This window comes from Cryptotermes secundus, unplaced genomic scaffold (genome assembly GCF_002891405.2).
Source record: "Cryptotermes secundus unplaced genomic scaffold, Csec_1.0 scaffold1350, whole genome shotgun sequence".
NCBI lineage: Eukaryota > Metazoa > Arthropoda > Insecta > Blattodea > Kalotermitidae > Cryptotermes > Cryptotermes secundus.
The window spans coordinates 796,259-816,163 of record NW_019739242.1 but is presented as its reverse complement, the minus strand read 5'-3'; the positions used below and the strand labels follow the sequence as shown (position 1 = coordinate 816,163).

The window sequence follows — 19,905 nt, the reverse complement described above, 5'->3', positions numbered from 1 at the left end:
TAAATGCAATTAATTTATTTAAGACAAATGATTAACTCACCTGACAAAGTTTTCAGGTTCACATTGGCTTCCCAAAGGCCCATGTCATTGACATTTTTGGGAGGAATGGATCTTCTTCTAGACATATCTTTTACCACACAACATTTTCAAAAAAATCCATGTAAATGTACTCAAGTTAACTCTGGTGATTAAAACTGCCTTCAGAATTTCAACAGATAGCTGGGTCTTCTCACTTGTCCACAAACTCTCCATGAAGGAAAACACACTCTTAGTTGGGGCATTACTTCCAGGCAGACTCGGAAGGAGCCCAACTAATTTCAATGTGTTTGAATAAGGCACATCACTGGTATTGAAATGTGAAACAATTTCCACCCAATGCCCATCTGGTGATGTTCTTGCTGATTTCTACTCAGCCAATTTTTCTGGATTGATATATTGTTTAATACATACAAATTTATCATACAAGACATTATCATCAATGTCAAATGACGGTGTAACTTTCCACACAATTTCCATTGTCTTTTTAATGTCTTCCCAGTGCTGCATCATACAAAGAGTTACCCAGCTAAAGGCTTGCAGGTGTTCAAGATGAGACATCCATTTGCACAAATATTCTATGGCAGTATAGTAAAACATATGGACGACATTTTGTCACTTCCAGCCCAAAGGCTTCTTTCTCTCCAGTAGATGAAAGAATGCAGTCCTCAGGCTTAGAAACTAAAATTGTTTTTCAGATTGTTTAACATATTAATAACTTCAAAAATTGTGACTGTATGACCCTCTACTTCTTCAACTGCTGCATTAAAAATTGATGCTTGATTGTGCACAAAGTGCAGCCAAGCCTCTGACTAAGGAGCTTCAAAATTCACCTTGATAACAAATGGACATTTATCTTGAGATTCAAAAAAGGATTTCAGGGACAAAAACATGTTTAGAAGCCATTCAATACCGTGGAGTAGGGCACGCCAGCTTGTTTTATTGTAGCCTAAGATCTTTTTATACTCTTGGTCCCACAGGGTTGTGAGATGTTGAGGTTCCCATATTTTCTAGACAATCGGCTCATAGATGGCAGCAAGATTGTCAACCTTATGCACCGGCCGCCCTTTACCTCCAAGAATATTTCAAGAATATTCCTGGTGCTCATTTCTGTTAGAGACTGAGTCAATCCCAGGGCCATGGTGCGGCTGGAAGTATTAGGTCAACTGAACACAATCCAATGACCTCATCGGGACTTGAACCCTTGACCTTCCAGCTTGTAGCATAGTAACTGAACCAACTACGCCACCATGTGCCGTTCTTTGAATAGTATTATGAATAATATGTGCTGAGCACATATGTTCCTTCTGAATATGCACTTATATTTTGGTGGCGACATCACTTGCACCAAACACGGCAAAATGAGTCAAATCCTGTGCAGACTCAGAACCCTGACTCAGGACAGGGACCTGTGGCATGCTCTTGTGAATAATGTAATGAACCTTCATGATACGTAAGATCCCAGGAAATTCTTAAGCAAATGAGCAAGTGGTGCCATCTCAAGGACTCTAAATGATCTGATCACTTGTACAATCCGAAATGTTCGCTGACTTTCAATGGACTAAATGTTGTTATATCCAAGAAAATAGATCCCACCAGGCAAGGGAAATGATGACAAAATATACTTCATCACAACCATAAACACCTGATGAATGCATAATCAGAACTGAGACCATTTGGCGAGACATCAGTATGCTAGTCACTATGACATCCTGTGAACACTGTCACTCTGTAATCTTTCTGGTTTGCAACAGAAAATGGTATCACAGTATCCAGTGTGTGGTCTAAAATATGGAATGACCTCCATTCAATGATGGCTCATAATCTGTGTTTGTGGTAAGAAAAAATTACAGGATAACAGGAGTCTGAGGATGAAGTGAAATGCATATCTTTTGTCATTTTATTTACGTGGGTTGAGACTGAGTTCACTTGGTTCATCAGCCATTAGTTGGCCTAATGTACAACCCCCGGATGATTGATGATGATGATTGTGGAGCAGTTGGTGGAATGAGAACTGGATGGGGAAACTGAAGTACTTGCAGTAAACTTACCCAGTGCCACTTTGTCCACTACAAAACCCACACAACCTGACCTGGGATCGAACCCAGGCTGCTGCAGTGGAAAGCCAGTGACTAACTGCCAGAGCTATGGCATGGCCCAGTGAAATACATAATAAATGCTCTGCCAAACTAGGCACTGACCTTGATATAGTTGTGTTGTGACAGTTTTAATAAAGAAGTTGTATATTACGACACAACAGGATGCATGAAATAAAAAAAATGCTGTATATGTACATATAAAGTATATTATTCATTCTTATACTCATTATAGATCAGTATAAATTATAATGACCCACTTGAAACATGTAACAGGATATGTTAAATTACAGAACTTGTGAGAAAACCTTCTGTGCCAAATTAGGATGTACTGTTATAACTGAATCATGAACACTTGCCTAATAATTATCATACGAATTATCATAATTATTCTCATAATTATTATTGTCATAAGAATTGTCATAATTGTCATATGAACCATCACTGCTTCCTGGCTGACCAGGTCTTACACCACGTGGAGGTGGGGGAGGCCTCATGCCTCTTGGAGGTGGTGGGGGACCACGAGGTGGAAATGGAGGACGTCCAAATGGAGGTCGGCCTGGTGGAGGTGGTCGCCAACCAGGTGGTGGTCCACCTAGAAAATTAAAAGTGATATCAGCATACAGTTCATCAACTTCATATTGCTAACTGTTAACAGTATAACACTGGCTGGTTCAAAAAAAGTTTCAGAGGCAAAAATGAATGGCTCATTGCATTTCAATGAAACTCATCAAGTTGCACAAAACATACCTAATTTCATGTACAAAAAGATAAATTCAGTCTGGTTAATTTGTTACACAGAAAAATATTTTCCATTTTGAATTATAAAAAAAGAACTGACATTATTAATTTTACAAATTCAGCTGTCAACACAACAAACGTTTATTAATTTAAATCACACTACACATTTCAACACTTACAAGGTCATCTACAAGTGTTCTTAATTACACAATTATTGAATTGTAGCACATAATCTTTTCTGAATATTTCTTATCATTGTACTAGCATTAATCACTATATTCAAAGTTTACATACATAAGAAGTAAAGTGGCTATATTCTATGTATAATTTTACTGTTTACTTATATACTACTCAGTGGATATTAAATTACATTGGCATTTGGTATGAGTTTCTACGTAAAATAATAATTTTTTTTAATTGAGTTAAAATTTATTTAAAAAATGTCATGAGCTGTAATCGGTTTCATGTCACTGTGCTGCAGCAGACCACATTTATCTTGTGTTAGCTTTTTCAAAATTCTTTTATTATCTGTTGCTTTAATTCATTACACTGCTGTCATTATGTTCTTTAGTAATAACTGCATGCCAATAGTTAAAGTTATGTTCATGTATTCAGTCTAGTTTATGTGGTACACTCATATTACCTGTTCTTTGAAAGTGTCAACATGATGACAACTGAATTTTTTAAATCCACAGGAAGGATACCACATTCTCCAGATTTAAATCTAACAGATTATCATATTTGGAACAAACTTAAACAGTTAAGAGTACAAAAAGGAGAAAAAACTGTTTCATTCCCCTTGCAAAAAGGAACTGAAAATGTGTGCTCTAACATATCATAAGATAACGTCAGATCAACCATCAACCAATGGAAAACAGGGTCCTATTCAACAAATGGATAGCGCTGGGATCATGAAGCAGACCACTCATGCCCATCTACTGCCAAGGCTGGATGTGTGGACCCTGCTTCCAGTCCCTCCACATGCCTTCAAGGTCTGAGGATTAGACACAGGGGAAACTTCACCTTTACCTTAACCATACGTTCATTATTCATGTCACTGCAGTCACTGTTCATCAGAACGCTACTGATTTTTAGTATGTTCAGCTGAGTAAGTAATAACAACATGGTACCCCCTTACTGTTCACTATCCTGGAACCTGGAAATCTCATCACTACCCCACAAGATGCTGGATCTTCAAAATCAAACAATTCTATCTGAAGCAATGCATTCAAGAATATGAGTGGTCATAATGAAGAATGTCTATTTTCCTCCATAGGTGGTGGGTTACTTTACAACACTTTCAATATCACATGCTATGAAGTACTGACTGATAGGACAAGACATAAATATGAATTGGGAAGGATTTGGAAGGAAGTGGTTGTGGACTAATTATGGTACTAGCCTGGCATTCATCCGGATGGGCAAATAAAAACCTCAACCAAGAGAGCCAACAGGGAAACAGCAATTATAAGAGCCAAGAGATTACACATGTAAGAACTTCTTGAAGTGAATGAAGCAATTACCATGTGGCGGCGGTGGTGGAGGATAGTTGCCTTGATAAGGTCCCTGATGATGCTGTGGGGGTGGTGGTGGTGGAAACTGTCCACCACCCTGCCATGGAGGTGGCATCATTCTTGGTGGAGGGGGACCTCCTTGAGGTGGTGGGGGCATTGGTGGCATGTGTCCCATTTGACCCATCCCTGGTCCCACGCTGTTTTGCTGTTGTGGTGGAAGTGGTTGCTGTGACTGCTGCTGTTGTTGTGGTGGTTGCTGCTGTGGGGTTGATGTGGGAGGCATGGGAGGCAGTGGTGGTGGTCCAGCCCTAAGTGGTGGTGGGGGTGGCATTCCTGGTGGTCCAGGAGGTAGGGGTGGATGGCCTGGATGATGCATGGGTTGTGGTGGTAATGGGGGTGGAGGAATGCCTGGTGGCATTGTCATTGGAGGAGGCGGCATACTAGATGGGGGTGGAACTGGTGGAGGTGGAGGAGGATGCATGCCAGGAGTGGGTGGTGGTGGAGGAACCATACCAAGCATGGCTACAGGAGGTGGAGGAGGAACTAATGTGGGAGGCTGTGGTAATGGTGCTGGAGGAGGAGCATCGGCAAATAGCTGATGGGGTCGGTCGGCTTGAGACAAGGGATTCTGTGCAGCCAGAAGTCTCTCAGCTGCCGAACCATGGCGTTCACCCCTGGCATCCTTTTTGAATGCATATGAGACAGAGATGGGACGATTACACAAATACTGTCCATTCATTGCTTCAATGGAGGCATCAGAAGCATCAAAGCTTGCGAAGTTGATGAATGCAAACCCCTTTGAATTCCCTGTCTCAGGATCACGCATGATCTGCAAAGCAGTAGACAGAACACACTGTTGAGAAGCTATAAAAAAGTAACAACACTGTGGCTACGATACGAGGTGTATCAGAAAGTTCCCGGACAAGATCAAAAAGAAATGCTGGCCATCTCCTTCAAAACAGTCTCCTTGGGAATGCATACAGCAACACCATAATTTTTCCCATGCTCCAAAAGCACCGCAAAAGTCATTTTCCTGAAGCTTTCAAGTACCGCTTGTGATTGCCTTTGGATGCCAGACATTACTTCAAAACATCATCCCTTCAGTTTCATTTTCAATTTGGGAAACAAAGCAAATCACAGGGTGGGAGGGAAGGCTAGGTCTGGAGAGTAGGGAAAATGGGGAATGATAACCAGGTTTCTGTTAGACACAAACTCTGTGGTTTTCAGGGACGTGTGGGTGGGCACATTGTCGTGATGAAGGAGCGATATGCTACATGTTCAGATTTTCTGTTAAGATCTCCTAGCAAAATCCGTAACTGATCCAAATGGTGTCTGCGAGCTCATGGATTGATCGGCGATGGTCTTTGTTGATGAGTTCTAGAATTTGTTCAATATTTTCTGTCATTTTGCTGGTGCTTGGTTGCCATAAACATTCATCATCTTCAACGGACACTCAAACAACCACGAAACGTGAATGCCATTCAAAAGCTACTGTCCAGCTTAAAGAATGTTCTCCAAAAGCCTCACAAAGCATTTCATGGGTTTCAGTAGTGGATTTACTGAGCCTCATATAAAACTTGATGCAGGCACGTTGCTCGATTTTGCCATCCATCGCAGCCAAAAAGAAACACGAAGTTGAAAAAGCACTCATGTAAAAACAATGCATGTTCACAGCGCAGTGTCACATGGCAGACTGATGCAATAGGCTTGTGGAAGTGTGACCTTGGCCTACCCTCTCATCTTCTTTCACCAAGGCAGTTACAACATTAACAATACCGGGAACTTTCTGATACCACCTTGTATAAAATGAAAACAACTTCAGTATCAAAACTCCTTATGGGTAACAAAAAGCCACTTACCTTAGGTGTCTGAAGGATAACACCAAATGCAGAAAATGTGTCATACAGGAGTTTCTCATCTACCTCTGGATCCAGGTTCCCAATAAAAATGTTAGCACCTACATCTAGATTCTTTTGGTGAGCTGATGCCTAAAACCATTGAAGAAAAAGTTAACAGCACTGTTTCATATTTACAATTAACATCTAGAGAGGTGGTTTTGAAAGGAATGACCTGATGCCAAAGCATGACATAGCAAAATAATAAAAAGGTAAAATTGTACCTGTGTTTAACTAATTAAGCACTACACCAGGAAGGTGTATGGGGAGTGGATGTATAGATCCACTTTTTCTTGATCTCAGCACTAGCTGGAGGTGACTGGTCAGCTTCACACCCCAGCCACTTTACTCACAGAGAAAGTGCCCCCAGTACCCACTGAATAGGAGATTGGGTGGACCCCAGAGCCGGTCTAGACAATGTGGAAAAGAGAAAATTCTTGACCCTACCAGCTCTTGAACTCTGATCCCTCAGTTGTCCAGCCTGTAGCCAGTCACTATACCGGCTACGCTATCCCGGCTGAGAGACAAAATCACATTTTTAATTATGAGAACAGTATTTAAGCAGGCACTTACTCTGGAATGTTTTCCTTCCTTCCTAAAGTATCCAATTTACTGTTATACTTACTACAGTTGGATTTTTTTCAACTAACCTAATCCTTCCAGCCCTGGGGTAGACTCAGTGTCTAAGAAATGAGTACCAAGAATCTTCCTGGGGGGTAAAGGGCAGCTGGTGTGTAAGGACAACAACCTTACTGCAATCTGTGAGCCAACTGTCTAAACAATGTCGGACCCTCAATGTCTCACAACCCTATGGGCCTCCAAGGCCTGTTACAGGAATAGCTTTACCTTTTACTCCATACAGTTAATGAGCATGGTAATTTCAATGGATAAGAAAGGAGAGAGGAGGCATAAGGCTAACAGATATTGATACCAAGACGTATTCAAGGGTCCACAATTGGCAGACCTATTTCGAGTTTAAGATCACAAGCGCTGTAATCAGAGCCTGAGCTAACAATTGGATTGATGATGCGATAACTTATTATGTTGCCCCTCACTGTACACACCGTATAGTGTAGAACAATGTTTAACAGTGGCCAGGTTCTAGTCCTTCAGGTTCAATAACACAATGAAACAGTCATAGATGCAGGAATAATACTTTAAACAAATGAACTGTTTTAAAGAAGTGCCTTGATAATTAAGGATCATAACTCTTTGTAACTTCTTTTCTGAATAATAATTACAATTATGTCCACTGATATTAAATCTATAACTGTAAGTCTTACTCAGTTTGAGTTTCAGTTCATTACAGTTCAGTGAAATCAAACAAATCTGACAACACACAGACAGACATCTCATTACTTCACTAGAGATCCCTGAAATTATCATCCTATGCATATATTATCCCTGACTGCAAGCCAGTATTCATGAAAGGATAGTAGTAAAACAAACACAATTAGGAAAGCACATATAAATCACAGAGTTTATGTTGACCAACATAAATTATTTCCTTACAATGATACATTCTGTTTGTGTGTAACTACTGAAAAAAATCTCTCAATAAGTATCACACAGAAGGATAACCATTCATCTCTCAGACAAAATCTTGTTCTACATTACATATTTCAACTTATTCCAGCCCATGCATGCTAAGCAGTGTTAGAAGTTTATTGAGAACTGTGAGTTTTGTTCCACCTGAGCTACTGAGAAATCTCTCCATTGGTGTTATGGTTATCCTTCCCAGGGCCTGGACGTGACTCCTACTTTAAATTAAAAAATAAAAGGGGGGAAAAATAAAATACAAAGTACAGTCTATACCCCGTTATTTATTTGTGTGTGGTTAATTCAACAATGATGTCTGTAAATTGAATCATAAAACATGAACGACTGGATGGTGAATAATGAACAGGAGAGGCAGTGGAAGGAAGTGGTTATGTCCTAATTTTAAGGTACTATCCCAGCACATGCTTTGGCAAGGGGCTGGGAAAACTACAGATACCTCAGCCAGTGAGCCAGGAACCTCTAAAATATAAGTCAGAAGCATTACTGCCTGAGCCAATTTGTTCAGTATATACTTACCTTGTTAACACGAATTGGTTTCCCATACAATTTTATCATATTCATTATCTTGATGGAATAATCTGCATCCTCTTCACCCATAAATTCTACAAAGCCATAGCCTTGATGCATTTGTGTCACACGATCTTTTGGCATGTGGACATTTACTGGTGGCAACAATAACACAAGTCATTAAAAATGAATAGGTGGGACATACACGGTGTGTCCAGGATCCGTTAGGAATGGCAGCTGAACAGAGAGCCAACATAAAATTTTGTTTGAAGTTAGGCAAAACAGCCAGAGAAGCATACAAAATGATGAAAAGTGTGTATGGTAGTGACTGTTTGAGTCACTCGAACATTTTTTGATGGTATGATGTATTTCGTGACAGCAGGGAGGACACTGAAGATGCTCCATATGCATCAAAGCCGAGAACAAGTCGCACTGAAGAAAATGTGAAAAAAGTGACCGAAATCCTTGCATCAGACAGATGTGTTTCTGCGACTCATTGAGGAGCTTTTGGGAATACCAAAAAGTACTGTGCATCAAATTCTGACTGAGGATTTGGGCAAACGGAAGGTCTGTGCGTGGTCTGTACCGCACGCGCTGTCAGGCAATGAAAAACATGCCAGAGTGGAACATTGCATAGACATGTTACGGTCAGCCCAATGTGATACAAAATTTACAAAATTGATTGTTACTGGTGACAAGATATGGTCTTTTCAATATGAGCCTCTCACAAAGCGGCAGGGTGCAGTGTGGTTGAGCCCAAAGAAGCTGAAACCAAAGAAAGTGTGCATGCAAAAGAGTCAAGTAAAGACACTGCTAACCGTTTTCTTCGATTCCAATGGAATCATTCACAAGGAATTTCTGCCAGAAGGTCAAACAGTGAATTATGATTATTATCTCAGAGTCCTCACTCATTTGTGGGCGAGAATTCTTCGAATTCGACCTGAATATCAAGATCAAGGTTCCTGGCCGCTCCTCCACAACAATGCCCCACCTCACAAATCAAAGTTTGTGCATGATTTTTTGCCCAGAAAATTGATCACAGTCCTTGATCATCCTCCATATTCACCAGATTTGGCTCCAGCAGATTTCTGGTTGTACCCAAAAGTTAAGCTGGCGATGAAAGGAGATGGTCACGACACCATCCAGGACATCCAAAGGGAATGTACCACAGTTTTAAATGCGATGCCACAAAATGAGTACAGTGGCCGTTTTCGAAAACTTTTCAATTGATCCCAACCATGTATTGATTCAGAAGGAGACTATTTTGAATAAAAAGAGTGAAATTTTGAAAATAATTCATGTCTTGTATTTTCAATGAACACAGTCCTAACAGAACCTGGACACACTGTGTATATATATTTGACAGTACCTGCAACCTGTAACCTGAAAATTTACTTCTGAAGTGTATTTTTTAGACAGGGCATGCATATTTTTTACTTTCACACACCAAGCAATTCTCTCAGTGTACATTCAACTGCAAAAGCCACAAGACTGAGGAAGGTTATCACAGATACTGAATACCTCAGCTATATATACAGAAATTAGTACCTTCAAGGGAACACTGGAACCGTTTAGTGTTCAATAATGGTTTCTTATATTATAAAACATATGTCACTGAAGAAATGTTGCAATCATACTACGCAAAGCAATACTGGAAGAAATTTCATAAGACAGGCTCGGTGATACATAATAATGAAAAACAAAAATGACAAGCTTCCAACATAGAGAAATCAGACAACTCTGGTATTTGATGTGAAGCAAGAAGCATTAAATTCGCAGCAATGAAAGAAGCACTTTACACACATGTAAAATGCATGAAATCATATTTTAGACTTTGGTTTTTGACTTACTACATTACCCACAAAATTATTTTATCATCTGGCTATTTCATGTGGCATAATAAGAAGCTTGGATCATCACAAAAAAAAAAATATGGGTCCTATAAACTTAATGTTGTACTAAGTGTTATGCTTACAGATTACAAAGCAAAGTGTAATATGGAAAACGATTATAGAAATAATGGCCAAGAAATTTCTTCATTCATAACACGTCTTACTTATGTGGCATACATGAGTTTGAAGTTCTCATGGCAGTCACTATGAAAATTATCTTCTGTGATGTGCTGCAGTATATTCTGGCAGACAGATACCACTCTATTAATGGTACATACTTAACAAGCTGAAGTGCGATAACCCAGGCAACAGGAATCTCTATGTGCCAAAGTTTATATTAAGTGCTCATGCAAACAAATGAAAGAATAGTTCTTGTAGTGCAGAGTTACTATGCACTTCACAATATCAAGACAGCATCTTTGTGATTCATCTATAAACATGTTCACTAGCAGGCAGTCCTAGGCTCTACTATAAAACAGACAAAGTTACATTACATAGCAAATGCTCTGCTGCTATGTGAAAATGATGCTTTCAATCTATAGCATTTAATATTATATATATATATATATATATTTTGTGACGTGGATGGCGCAACGCTCGGTAAACACCCCCCCCCCTTTCCAGCAGTGATGTAACAGCATCGGAGCAACTGCCGCTGCTACAGTAACAGGCCAGTAAACACTCGGTCGCCTCCCGTGGTGACGTAACAGGGGACACCGCGGTTACTACGCAGCACTAAACAACTCTCAGCAGCGTTCCGCAGCAACGCCTGTAAACATGACGTTTCGCAACAGTGGTAGCTATCACGTAACTGTAACTGTTTTCTGTGTTGTCAATGCGGAAGCTACATAACAACAGAATTACCAGAGTAACCAGTCAGTTGCAGTCTAACATTTGCCAGAGTGAATGGAAGCAGGAGCAGTAAGTGTGATACTGCCGATGGAAATACTTGTGTGATTGTGAATTGTGTAATTCTAAGAGTAAATGTGCAATAACTTTGCTATATCCAATACGGTGTGAAGTTATTTGTCGTGTTATACACCCAACACATTATATATATAAAAATGAGGGGGACGACACACTCCAACCGAAAGCTAAATTCTATGAAAACAGAGACCACAAATTTAAATTTGTAGAAATAACTGGTGAAGTATACTATTCTTTATCCATAAACCTTCCTCTAGTTTAACAAATCCATGAATCTTCAAAATCTTGACTTAGAAATAAAAGTAACCTAACATCAGACTGCTACACAAAGGAAATTAAGAGAGAAAACCAAGAAATATAAAGCAAATCATCTCGCAATTCCATGACCTCTTTCCAATTAAATTCAAGAATTTCAGACCATAGGTCCAGAAGTTACAAGGGACAAAACAAAATGAACACCTACTGAAGTCTTGATACAGTTTAGACTCACTCTGTTTTGCAGAATGCTTCCAATCACTTGTACGGTGAGAAAGGTGAGGAGGGCCACTACCACGTTGAAACCTTATGTCATTTTAAAAATTAAGAGTTACATCCTCCAACAGAATGGTAAGTGTTCTTTCATGAATATCAGTGTACTAGATTCCCCTGAGACATGTTACCATGCACAGTCCAATCACGTAATCATCTACAATTCTGATACTGACACTATATCTTTCTTGTAAACGAAGAGTGTAGGGGAGCACGAAGATTCTTCAGCGCCCAATCATATAGGCTGTTCACTCCCTACTTGTGAATTTTGCCTCATCTTCACTTAAGAAGACATACAATAAGAACTAAGGTAAAAGTGAAACTGCAGCCAACATCCATCTTACTGTCTCCATATTATCATGAAAGCCAGTGAAATAAACGGACTACACTATAACTTCAATTGTTTTTAAGATAAATACAAAATGAGCGAAGTCTGGCTTCACTTGCTTTCCTCCAACTTTTCTTCCTAACAAGAGAGTCCCTTCCCATTCAGTGTCACTGACTTCCACCCCCCACCCTTACTCCTATGAGTGGACTTGTCCACATCCTCCTCACTCTGATTGTACCAGCAAACATGCAGACAGCCACTTACAAGAAGTAACCTCTGTAATGTATCACAACAAATCTTGTTCTGATTGTACCAGCAAACATGCAGACAGCCACTTACAAGAAGTAACCTCTGTAATGTATCACAACAAATCTTGTTCTGATTGTACCAGCAAACATGCAGACAGCCACTTACAAGAAGTAACCTCTGTAATGTATCACAACAAATCTTGTTCTGATTGTACCAGCAAACATGCAGACAGCCACTTACAAGAAGTAACCTCTGTAATGTATCACAACAAATCTTGTTCTGATTGTACCAGCAAACATGCAGACAGCCACTTACAAGAAGTAACCTCTGTAATGTATCCCAACAAATCTTGTTCTGATTGTACCAGCAAACATGCAGACAATCACTTACAAGAAGTAACATCTGTAATGTATCACACCAAATCTTGTTCTGATTGTACCATAAGAAAATTGTATACTCACCTACTGGACCTGACTGAACAAAAAGCTCCCACATCAAAGCCTCACTGACTTTTTCATCCAGACCACCCACATAAATTGTGGCATCTGAAATGCAACAAGAATGTGAGATTACTTTATTATTTTGTCCAATTACAATCTTAACATATCTGGTGATACATTTTAAAATTAGCTCTCATAATAGTTCAATGATACTACAGGCCAACTAAAGCATAAAAGGCATGTTTAAAACTGGTACTGTCATCAACATCCATAACCCCCGTTCAATGAGATAACTGTTATTTTTTGTCAGTGTCACTGCTGGTGTCTTCGTTGTCATCGCTGCTGCTACTAGTAGTATGAGATGTGTTTGGCTCCAATAACATGCAGTTCATATACAGCTTCTCAGAAATTAGTTAATTTGGGTTTAAAATATAACACTGATGTCTACATCTGAAACAGAATAGCTAGATACCCACAGAAAAACACTGGCACTAAAATGGGTTCCAAATAACAATGAATCTGGACACCAAATACTGGAAATAAATATTAATGAATGTTAGCTGGTTTGAAGAACATAACACTTACTTCCTTTTTTATAATTGCAGGATACAATGCTGCAAAGTGAAAAAAAAAAGTAAAGATATCCCTCTAACAGGCTGTGAAGGCCCATAGGGTTGTGAAACGTTGAGGGTCCCACATTATCTAGACAATTGGCTCAAAGATGGCAGTAAGGTTGTCAGCCTTATGCACCGACCACGCTTTACTCCCCAGGGCCATAGTGCGGCTGGAAGGACTTGGTCAATTGAAAAAAATCCAATGACCTCACTGCGACTAGAACCTGCCACCTTCCAGCTTGTAGCATAGTGCCTCAACCAACTATGCTACCGCAACAAATCTGAGACTACATAAATCAGTCCTGCACAATAAATCTACCAAATAGGTTTGTCTAGTGCTAATGCTCTAGACTTGTATATGGGAAGTGCTGGGTTAGAATTCCTCATTCATTTATCATCCTATCTACACTGACTACCCACTGACAGCGTCTCCACCTTATCGTGGTGGTGGGGTTTCAGTGCTCCTGAGACCCTGAGAGCTATGCCGGTGGTAGCATAGCTACTGGTAGGGTCACCCATGCCAGACAGGTCAAGGGGTGGGAGACTGATAAAGAGGGATACCCTGGTCCTCCAGGCTGGGGTTGGGGCTGAGGCTAACAACCTCACACCATAAAAACTAAATTGTTCAGAAAACAGACAATCAACCTCAGGTTGATCAATGGATGGACTGAATGGAAATCGACATCAGCGAAGATATATATGATGATCTCCATAAAATGAAAGTGAAGGGATGGGGAGGAAAGATGATGAAGAGAGAAGAATGGAGGTAGATTGTTCAGGAGACCAAAGCTCACCCCGAACTCTAGTGCTGAGGGGAAAGAAGGATCTACTAACACTACCTAGTCTCAATACTGACAGCAATGTTAAACAACCAACTAACACATACATTTAGGAACCCACTACAAAAACTAACAGCCAGAACAAAGAATAAAACACCTCAGTGAGAAACTTCTTTCTATTAACATAAAAAGAAGGCAAAGTTATCCTTGTGTTCCATTAATTAGGCACTACACAATAAAGACATTTGGGGGACTGGAGGTATAGCTCCACCATTGCTAACTTCAGCGCTGGATTGAGGTGAGTGGTCACCTTCATACCCCCACTGTTTTACCCTACTAGAAAGAGCCCCCAGGACTCATTAGATAAGAGGGTGGGTGGGGTCCCAGAGTCAGTCTGGACGCTGTGGAGAAGAGAAAAATCTCTTGCCCCCATCAGGAATCAAACACTGGCTGTCCAGCACATAGCCTATCACTACACTAAGTGGGCTATCCTGGCTCACTTTTATTAATATAAGGGCCAATGAAATATCTATATACAGAGTGTATCAAAACTCAACGGGAAAACTTCAGGAATGGACTCCTCATATAGAGAGAAGAAACAAAGTGTATGACAACATGGGTCCAGAAATGCATAATTACAGAGTTATCTGAGTGTGTAATTTACGGAGTGCACACCGTCACATCCTGTTTGTCAGAATAAAGCTGTGAGACACCAGTTACAAATGTTACACAAGTAATCATGTTGCCAATCAATTTGATGTGGGCCTGAATACCTCTAGGACGTGCAGATGATATCCTGTCGTCTCCAGTCAAGTAGCTGTAGCCGTATCCAAAAGGTGTGTATGACGTCTGTTATCTGTGATTATTAGGTGTTGTTTGCAGTCTGCTGTGAAGTGATACCGAATGTACACAAACGAAGAACTCGTGAGCATGCATTACATGTATGGTTTGGCAGATGGTAATCCTTCAGATATGCGTCGCTTTATTACGAACACTACCCAATGTGCAGATTGCCAGACCAAAAGACATTTGAAGGAATCCATTGCCACCTACGCGAACACAGGAGTTTCGCATGTCCACCAGGCACAGGGGGACGGCCAAGAAGTACAACCCTTGAGGAGGAGGAAGAAGATGTACTCAACGCTGTGGATCAAAGTCTTGGAGTCAGCACAAGGCAGTTAGGCTTGCAGAAGAATATCCCGCACATGACGATCTGGAGACTGCTATGAGAACAGCTCCTGTATCCATATCATTTACAACGTGTACAAGCCTTGTTTCCCTACGGATTATCCTGCAAGAGCAACATTCTGCCGGTGGTTCCTGCAACAATGCGGTGCAACGCCTAACTTCGCAGCTGTTGTGTTGTTCACGGAGGAGGCAACATTCACAAGGGATGGAATCCAACGTTTTCATAATCAGCACGTGTAGGCGGACACAAATTCCCATGCAACTATCCAATTGTCTCATCAACATTGTTGGTGAGTGTTTGTTGGGACCCTATGTTCTTCCGGAATTGTCTCATCAACATTGTTGGTGAGTGTTTGTTGGGACCCTATGTTCTTCCGGACAAGCTTATTGGACAGAACTACACAGATTTCTTGCGTACTACATTGCCTGATTATTTGGAAGACATGCCACTAGCATCCCATTGACAGCTGTACTTCATGCATGATGGTGCTCCTGCACATTTCAGTCTGTCTGCCCGCAGGCACCTTAATGCACATTATCCTGGGTGCTGGATAGGTGGGGGTGGACTTATTGCTTGGCCACCACGCTCTCCTGACTTAAACCCCCCGGACTTTTACCTGTGGGGACACTTAAAGTCTGTCGTGTATTTGACTGCTGTTGTTGATGTACCAACTCTCCATGCACGCAGTGTGGCAGCCTGTCAGACAGTATGCACTACACCAGGCATTTTTGATTGTGCGTGGCACTCAATGCAACAACGAGCGGAGGCCTGTATTCAGGCAGGAGTTCACTTTGAACATTTCCTCTGATACGTGCCCGGAGTGTTCCAGCTGGCATTACAGACGTATTCAGTGTAACATTGCAACAGTGTTGGGAGTGTCGGATTGCACTAATGTTACTAAAAGGTCGGATAACTCTGTAATTATGCATTTCCGGAACCATGTTGTCATACACTTTTTTTCTTCTCTCTATATGTGTGGAGTTCGGTCTTGAAGTTTTGCCATTGAATTCTGATACACTCTGCATAAATTACAGCCAGTTCCTGCCAAGTTCACAGAAAACCCAATGTGACACCGCTACAGTACAGGAAAATCTTCTGCTGTTGTTAGGATATGGAGTGAGGAAGAATAGAAGGGACTGGAAAGACACAGAAGTAAGAGGAGGGATAGAGATAAAGGTATGAAAGGGGATAGGTGAGGGAACTGTTTTGATGTTAAAGAGACAGAAGGAGGAAGGGGGAAATGAATAACAGTAGGGCAGACAAATAAAAGGGACTGGAAAGTAATAAGAAATAAAGAGGGATGATGATGAAAATAAAATGGATATAGAAAAGGATAAAATGCGAGAATATAAAAGGTAAAGTTATGAAGGAAAGTTTTAGCAGAGGGGGATGGCTGGTGACCATCACATGAATATGTGAAAAAGACTAAGAAAATGAATACGGAGAGTAGGATGGCATTATGGATGACATAACTGACAACATAATAATCAACTAGAGTCTAATGGTGGGGGAAAAAAAGATACAGATTTTCAAGAAGGCTGCGAAAGTAAACTTCGTGGAGTAGAAGAAATGCCATAATACAGGGTTTATGATCAATTACTATATAATAACTTTGGTTTTACATTAATAAACATATTGCTCTCACTGAGTGCATTCAATTACTGTTGTGAGAAAATATCTGTAAAAATGTGTCTCTGCATGTACTGCTCACGTTCTTTAGTCCCAGAAAATATTTACAGATTTGAAGGTATGATAATCTCATTCACTGAAGTGGTGAAACATGTGATGTACGTCACCCATTCAGTTTTTCTGCATCACCTCTTTCCAACCTCATGTTGGTCCTAGAGCTCTCCCTATGCTTAAATAATGTAGCACAAAACCATAAAAACACATATGCGGAGTACAAGTACAGATACACCAATTCTCAACCTTGACACTCGAGGGACATTGGCAGTCAACTTAGCATCCCAGACACCTAACCCATGGGGAATGAAATCCGAATACCTGTTGGGTAGGAGGCTAAGTAAGCCCAAGAGACAGTACAGATACTGCAGAACTGAGCAAAATTTCTTACTCCTGCAAGGAACCAAACACCAAGTGCATGGCCATCCAGCCCACCAAGGAGCTATTCCAGATTTAATGTTGATTAGAAACTATGCTAATCTAATGTATCCTAACAATGACCAGAAACTTCTGCCCAGTCTGGGTATCAGTGTAACTGGCCGCAAATCTCGTCTGACATAAATGGTATAACAGATTGTGCTCTCACACAGAATCGGCGATAGTGTGGGCCACATGATTATTTTTTTTTAGTGTTGAGTAGATAAGAATAACAATTTCTGCTGTTGATACATGGTCTAATGATATGCATTACAAATCAAATTTCTGAGTACTAAACTGAACAGCCATCAGCCTTCTATTGAAGGTTACATAGAAACAATATCAGCTTAGTTTCATATTAATCTTAATAGCTTCTAGTACGATGGTATAATTAAATAATTATGAACTTTATATACAAGTTCTTATACATCTGTATTGCTTGTGTACAGTTACTTGTTGTCACTTATACCTTGATTTCTTTCCGCAATCGGTCCCGCCGCCATCCTCACTTCTCTCACTTCTTAACGCGTCTGAACCACGACTGCTATCGATTATGGATCACGGGTTAAAGTTACCATACATTCCAGCAATTGAACGTTTCTGTTAATTCACTAAACCAGAACTGCAGTTTTCTAGATCGCTATTCATATAGTGACAACAGTACAAGTGCTTCTAAAAACGTAATCCTAATCCTAATGATCCTAATGAACCAAGATTAGAATCAAATCGCATATTCCGCAACGACCAGCGAAAGTTCTATTATGTTGGCTGCTCTAACATCGGACATGGCAATTCTCCTCAGAAGAATACTGGTGGGAAATTTTGTTACAATTTTGTTGTCGAAGAGTATTTTTGAGATTTGCAGGTTCACACAGAGGCAAGCTTGAAGTTGCGGTCTTCTAAGAAAAGGTGCCACCGTGTAATTTGATAGTTTGCGTCGTTCGTTAGGAAACTGATGCATCGATCTCCGTCGAAACAATGGTACCTAACCAAATTGCACACCGTCATCCCAAGAGCCTGTGTCCCTGATGAATTTTCTTAACACCTCTTACAATTACAATAGAATTCCTCTTCCAGTCTTCTGAGATCCTACGTAGTGTATTTGATGATTTCGTGTTCATGTTGTGGGTTATGGCATAACATACAAAACCACAGTATGGACATTCACTGCTGTGAAATCCCAAATCCAGCACAACCCCTGAAAATAATTGGACATCTCAAGCATAACACAGATGCTCATTGCATCAAGCTGGGCTCATGAAGATTTGGACTGTTAGCAGAACTGACAAACCTAAACACATTACAAAACATACTTCCTCAGGTTACAGCAGATATTGAAAATGTTGTCAATTAGTCTCTGAACATATTCCTAACAGTAACAGGAATAACCTGTAGTCATGCACTGAGGTTTTCATGAAAAGAATAAACTTCAATTCAGGTATTTAATTGTATGAGTATTTGAACTAAAATTTTGCTTTATAACTCCACATAAATAACAGTAACAATGAGGTATTCCGTATTGAGGGGGTGGGTTTCCCCATTCACTTAGACCGGTTAGTGGCCCATTGTGCGTCCCCCTTTAATTTCTACTGTCTCCATACCCTACCAGTACTGGTGCTTACTATCAGCCCCTTTCTGCCAGCAAGGTTCCAACCTCCTCTGGCAGTGGTATCTAATAGTTAGTCCCTTTCTATCAGAGAGGTCCCCCCTCCTCTGGCAGCAGTACCTAATACTTCCCCCATCTGCCGGAGGAATTGGAAGCTACTTGGGCGGAAATGTTGCCTAATTTTGCTCAGAGGTCTCCTAGAGACATGAGGTTCTTTTACGTGCCGTAAATCTATGACAAGGGACCCACGGTTTAAAGTCCCTCCCGGAGGACTTGTTCCCTGAATTTTTCCGCCCTTAAAAATTCCACGACCTCCGCCGGGTTTTTGAACCCGCGTACTACGAGTCATGAGGTGGGAACGTTACCTCTAGACTACGGAGGCCGCTTACAATGAGGTAAGTTTGCATCAATACTGTGATCAATATTGTAGCTGGCTGAGGTGCTGCTACAAGCCACAAGGTCATGGGTTTGAGTCCTGATGAGGTGGATTTTTTTCTTCAATTTACCTAATCATTCCAGACACACCATGGCCCTGGGCTCAACTCAGCCTCTGACAGAAATGAGTACCAGGAATCTTTCTAGGGGGTAAAGGTCAGTCAGCGCACAAGGCTGACAAACTTACCACCCTCTGTGAGCCAATTGTCTAGAGAAAAGGTGGGAGCCTCAATGTCTTACAACCCTATGGTACTTCACGGCCTGTTATGGGGATAGTTTTTTTTAACTTTACTGTGATAGCAGTTCATGTTGTCTTAATTTGTTTTATTTTTCATAGCTGTGGTGACAGTTTTAACACCCATTCTCACATCCACAGTGCACGAGATACCTTTCAGGAGGATGCCGAAGTCTTATTCCACTTTCATCCCATTTCTATTCAGCAACCACAGAGCATTCTGATTCAGCCTTT

The 19,905-nt window shown here is 40.6% G+C and overlaps 1 protein-coding gene across 1 annotated transcript; it reads right to left on the bottom strand.

The window, feature by feature from the left end:
• Positions 1-2,321: 2,321 nt before the first annotated feature.
• LOC111871889 (splicing factor 3B subunit 4) lies at positions 2,322-18,164 on the bottom strand. The gene is made up of 6 exons (XM_023865272.2): positions 17,865-18,164; positions 12,735-12,818; positions 8,359-8,504; positions 6,247-6,375; positions 4,397-5,216; positions 2,322-2,727 (listed from the first exon to the last, which is right to left on the bottom strand). The coding sequence occupies exons 1-6, from the start codon at positions 17,896-17,898 to the stop codon at positions 2,492-2,494; spliced, it is 1,449 nt and encodes a 482-aa protein (XP_023721040.1). The 5' UTR covers positions 17,899-18,164; the 3' UTR covers positions 2,322-2,491.
• Positions 18,165-19,905: the final 1,741 nt, after the last annotated feature.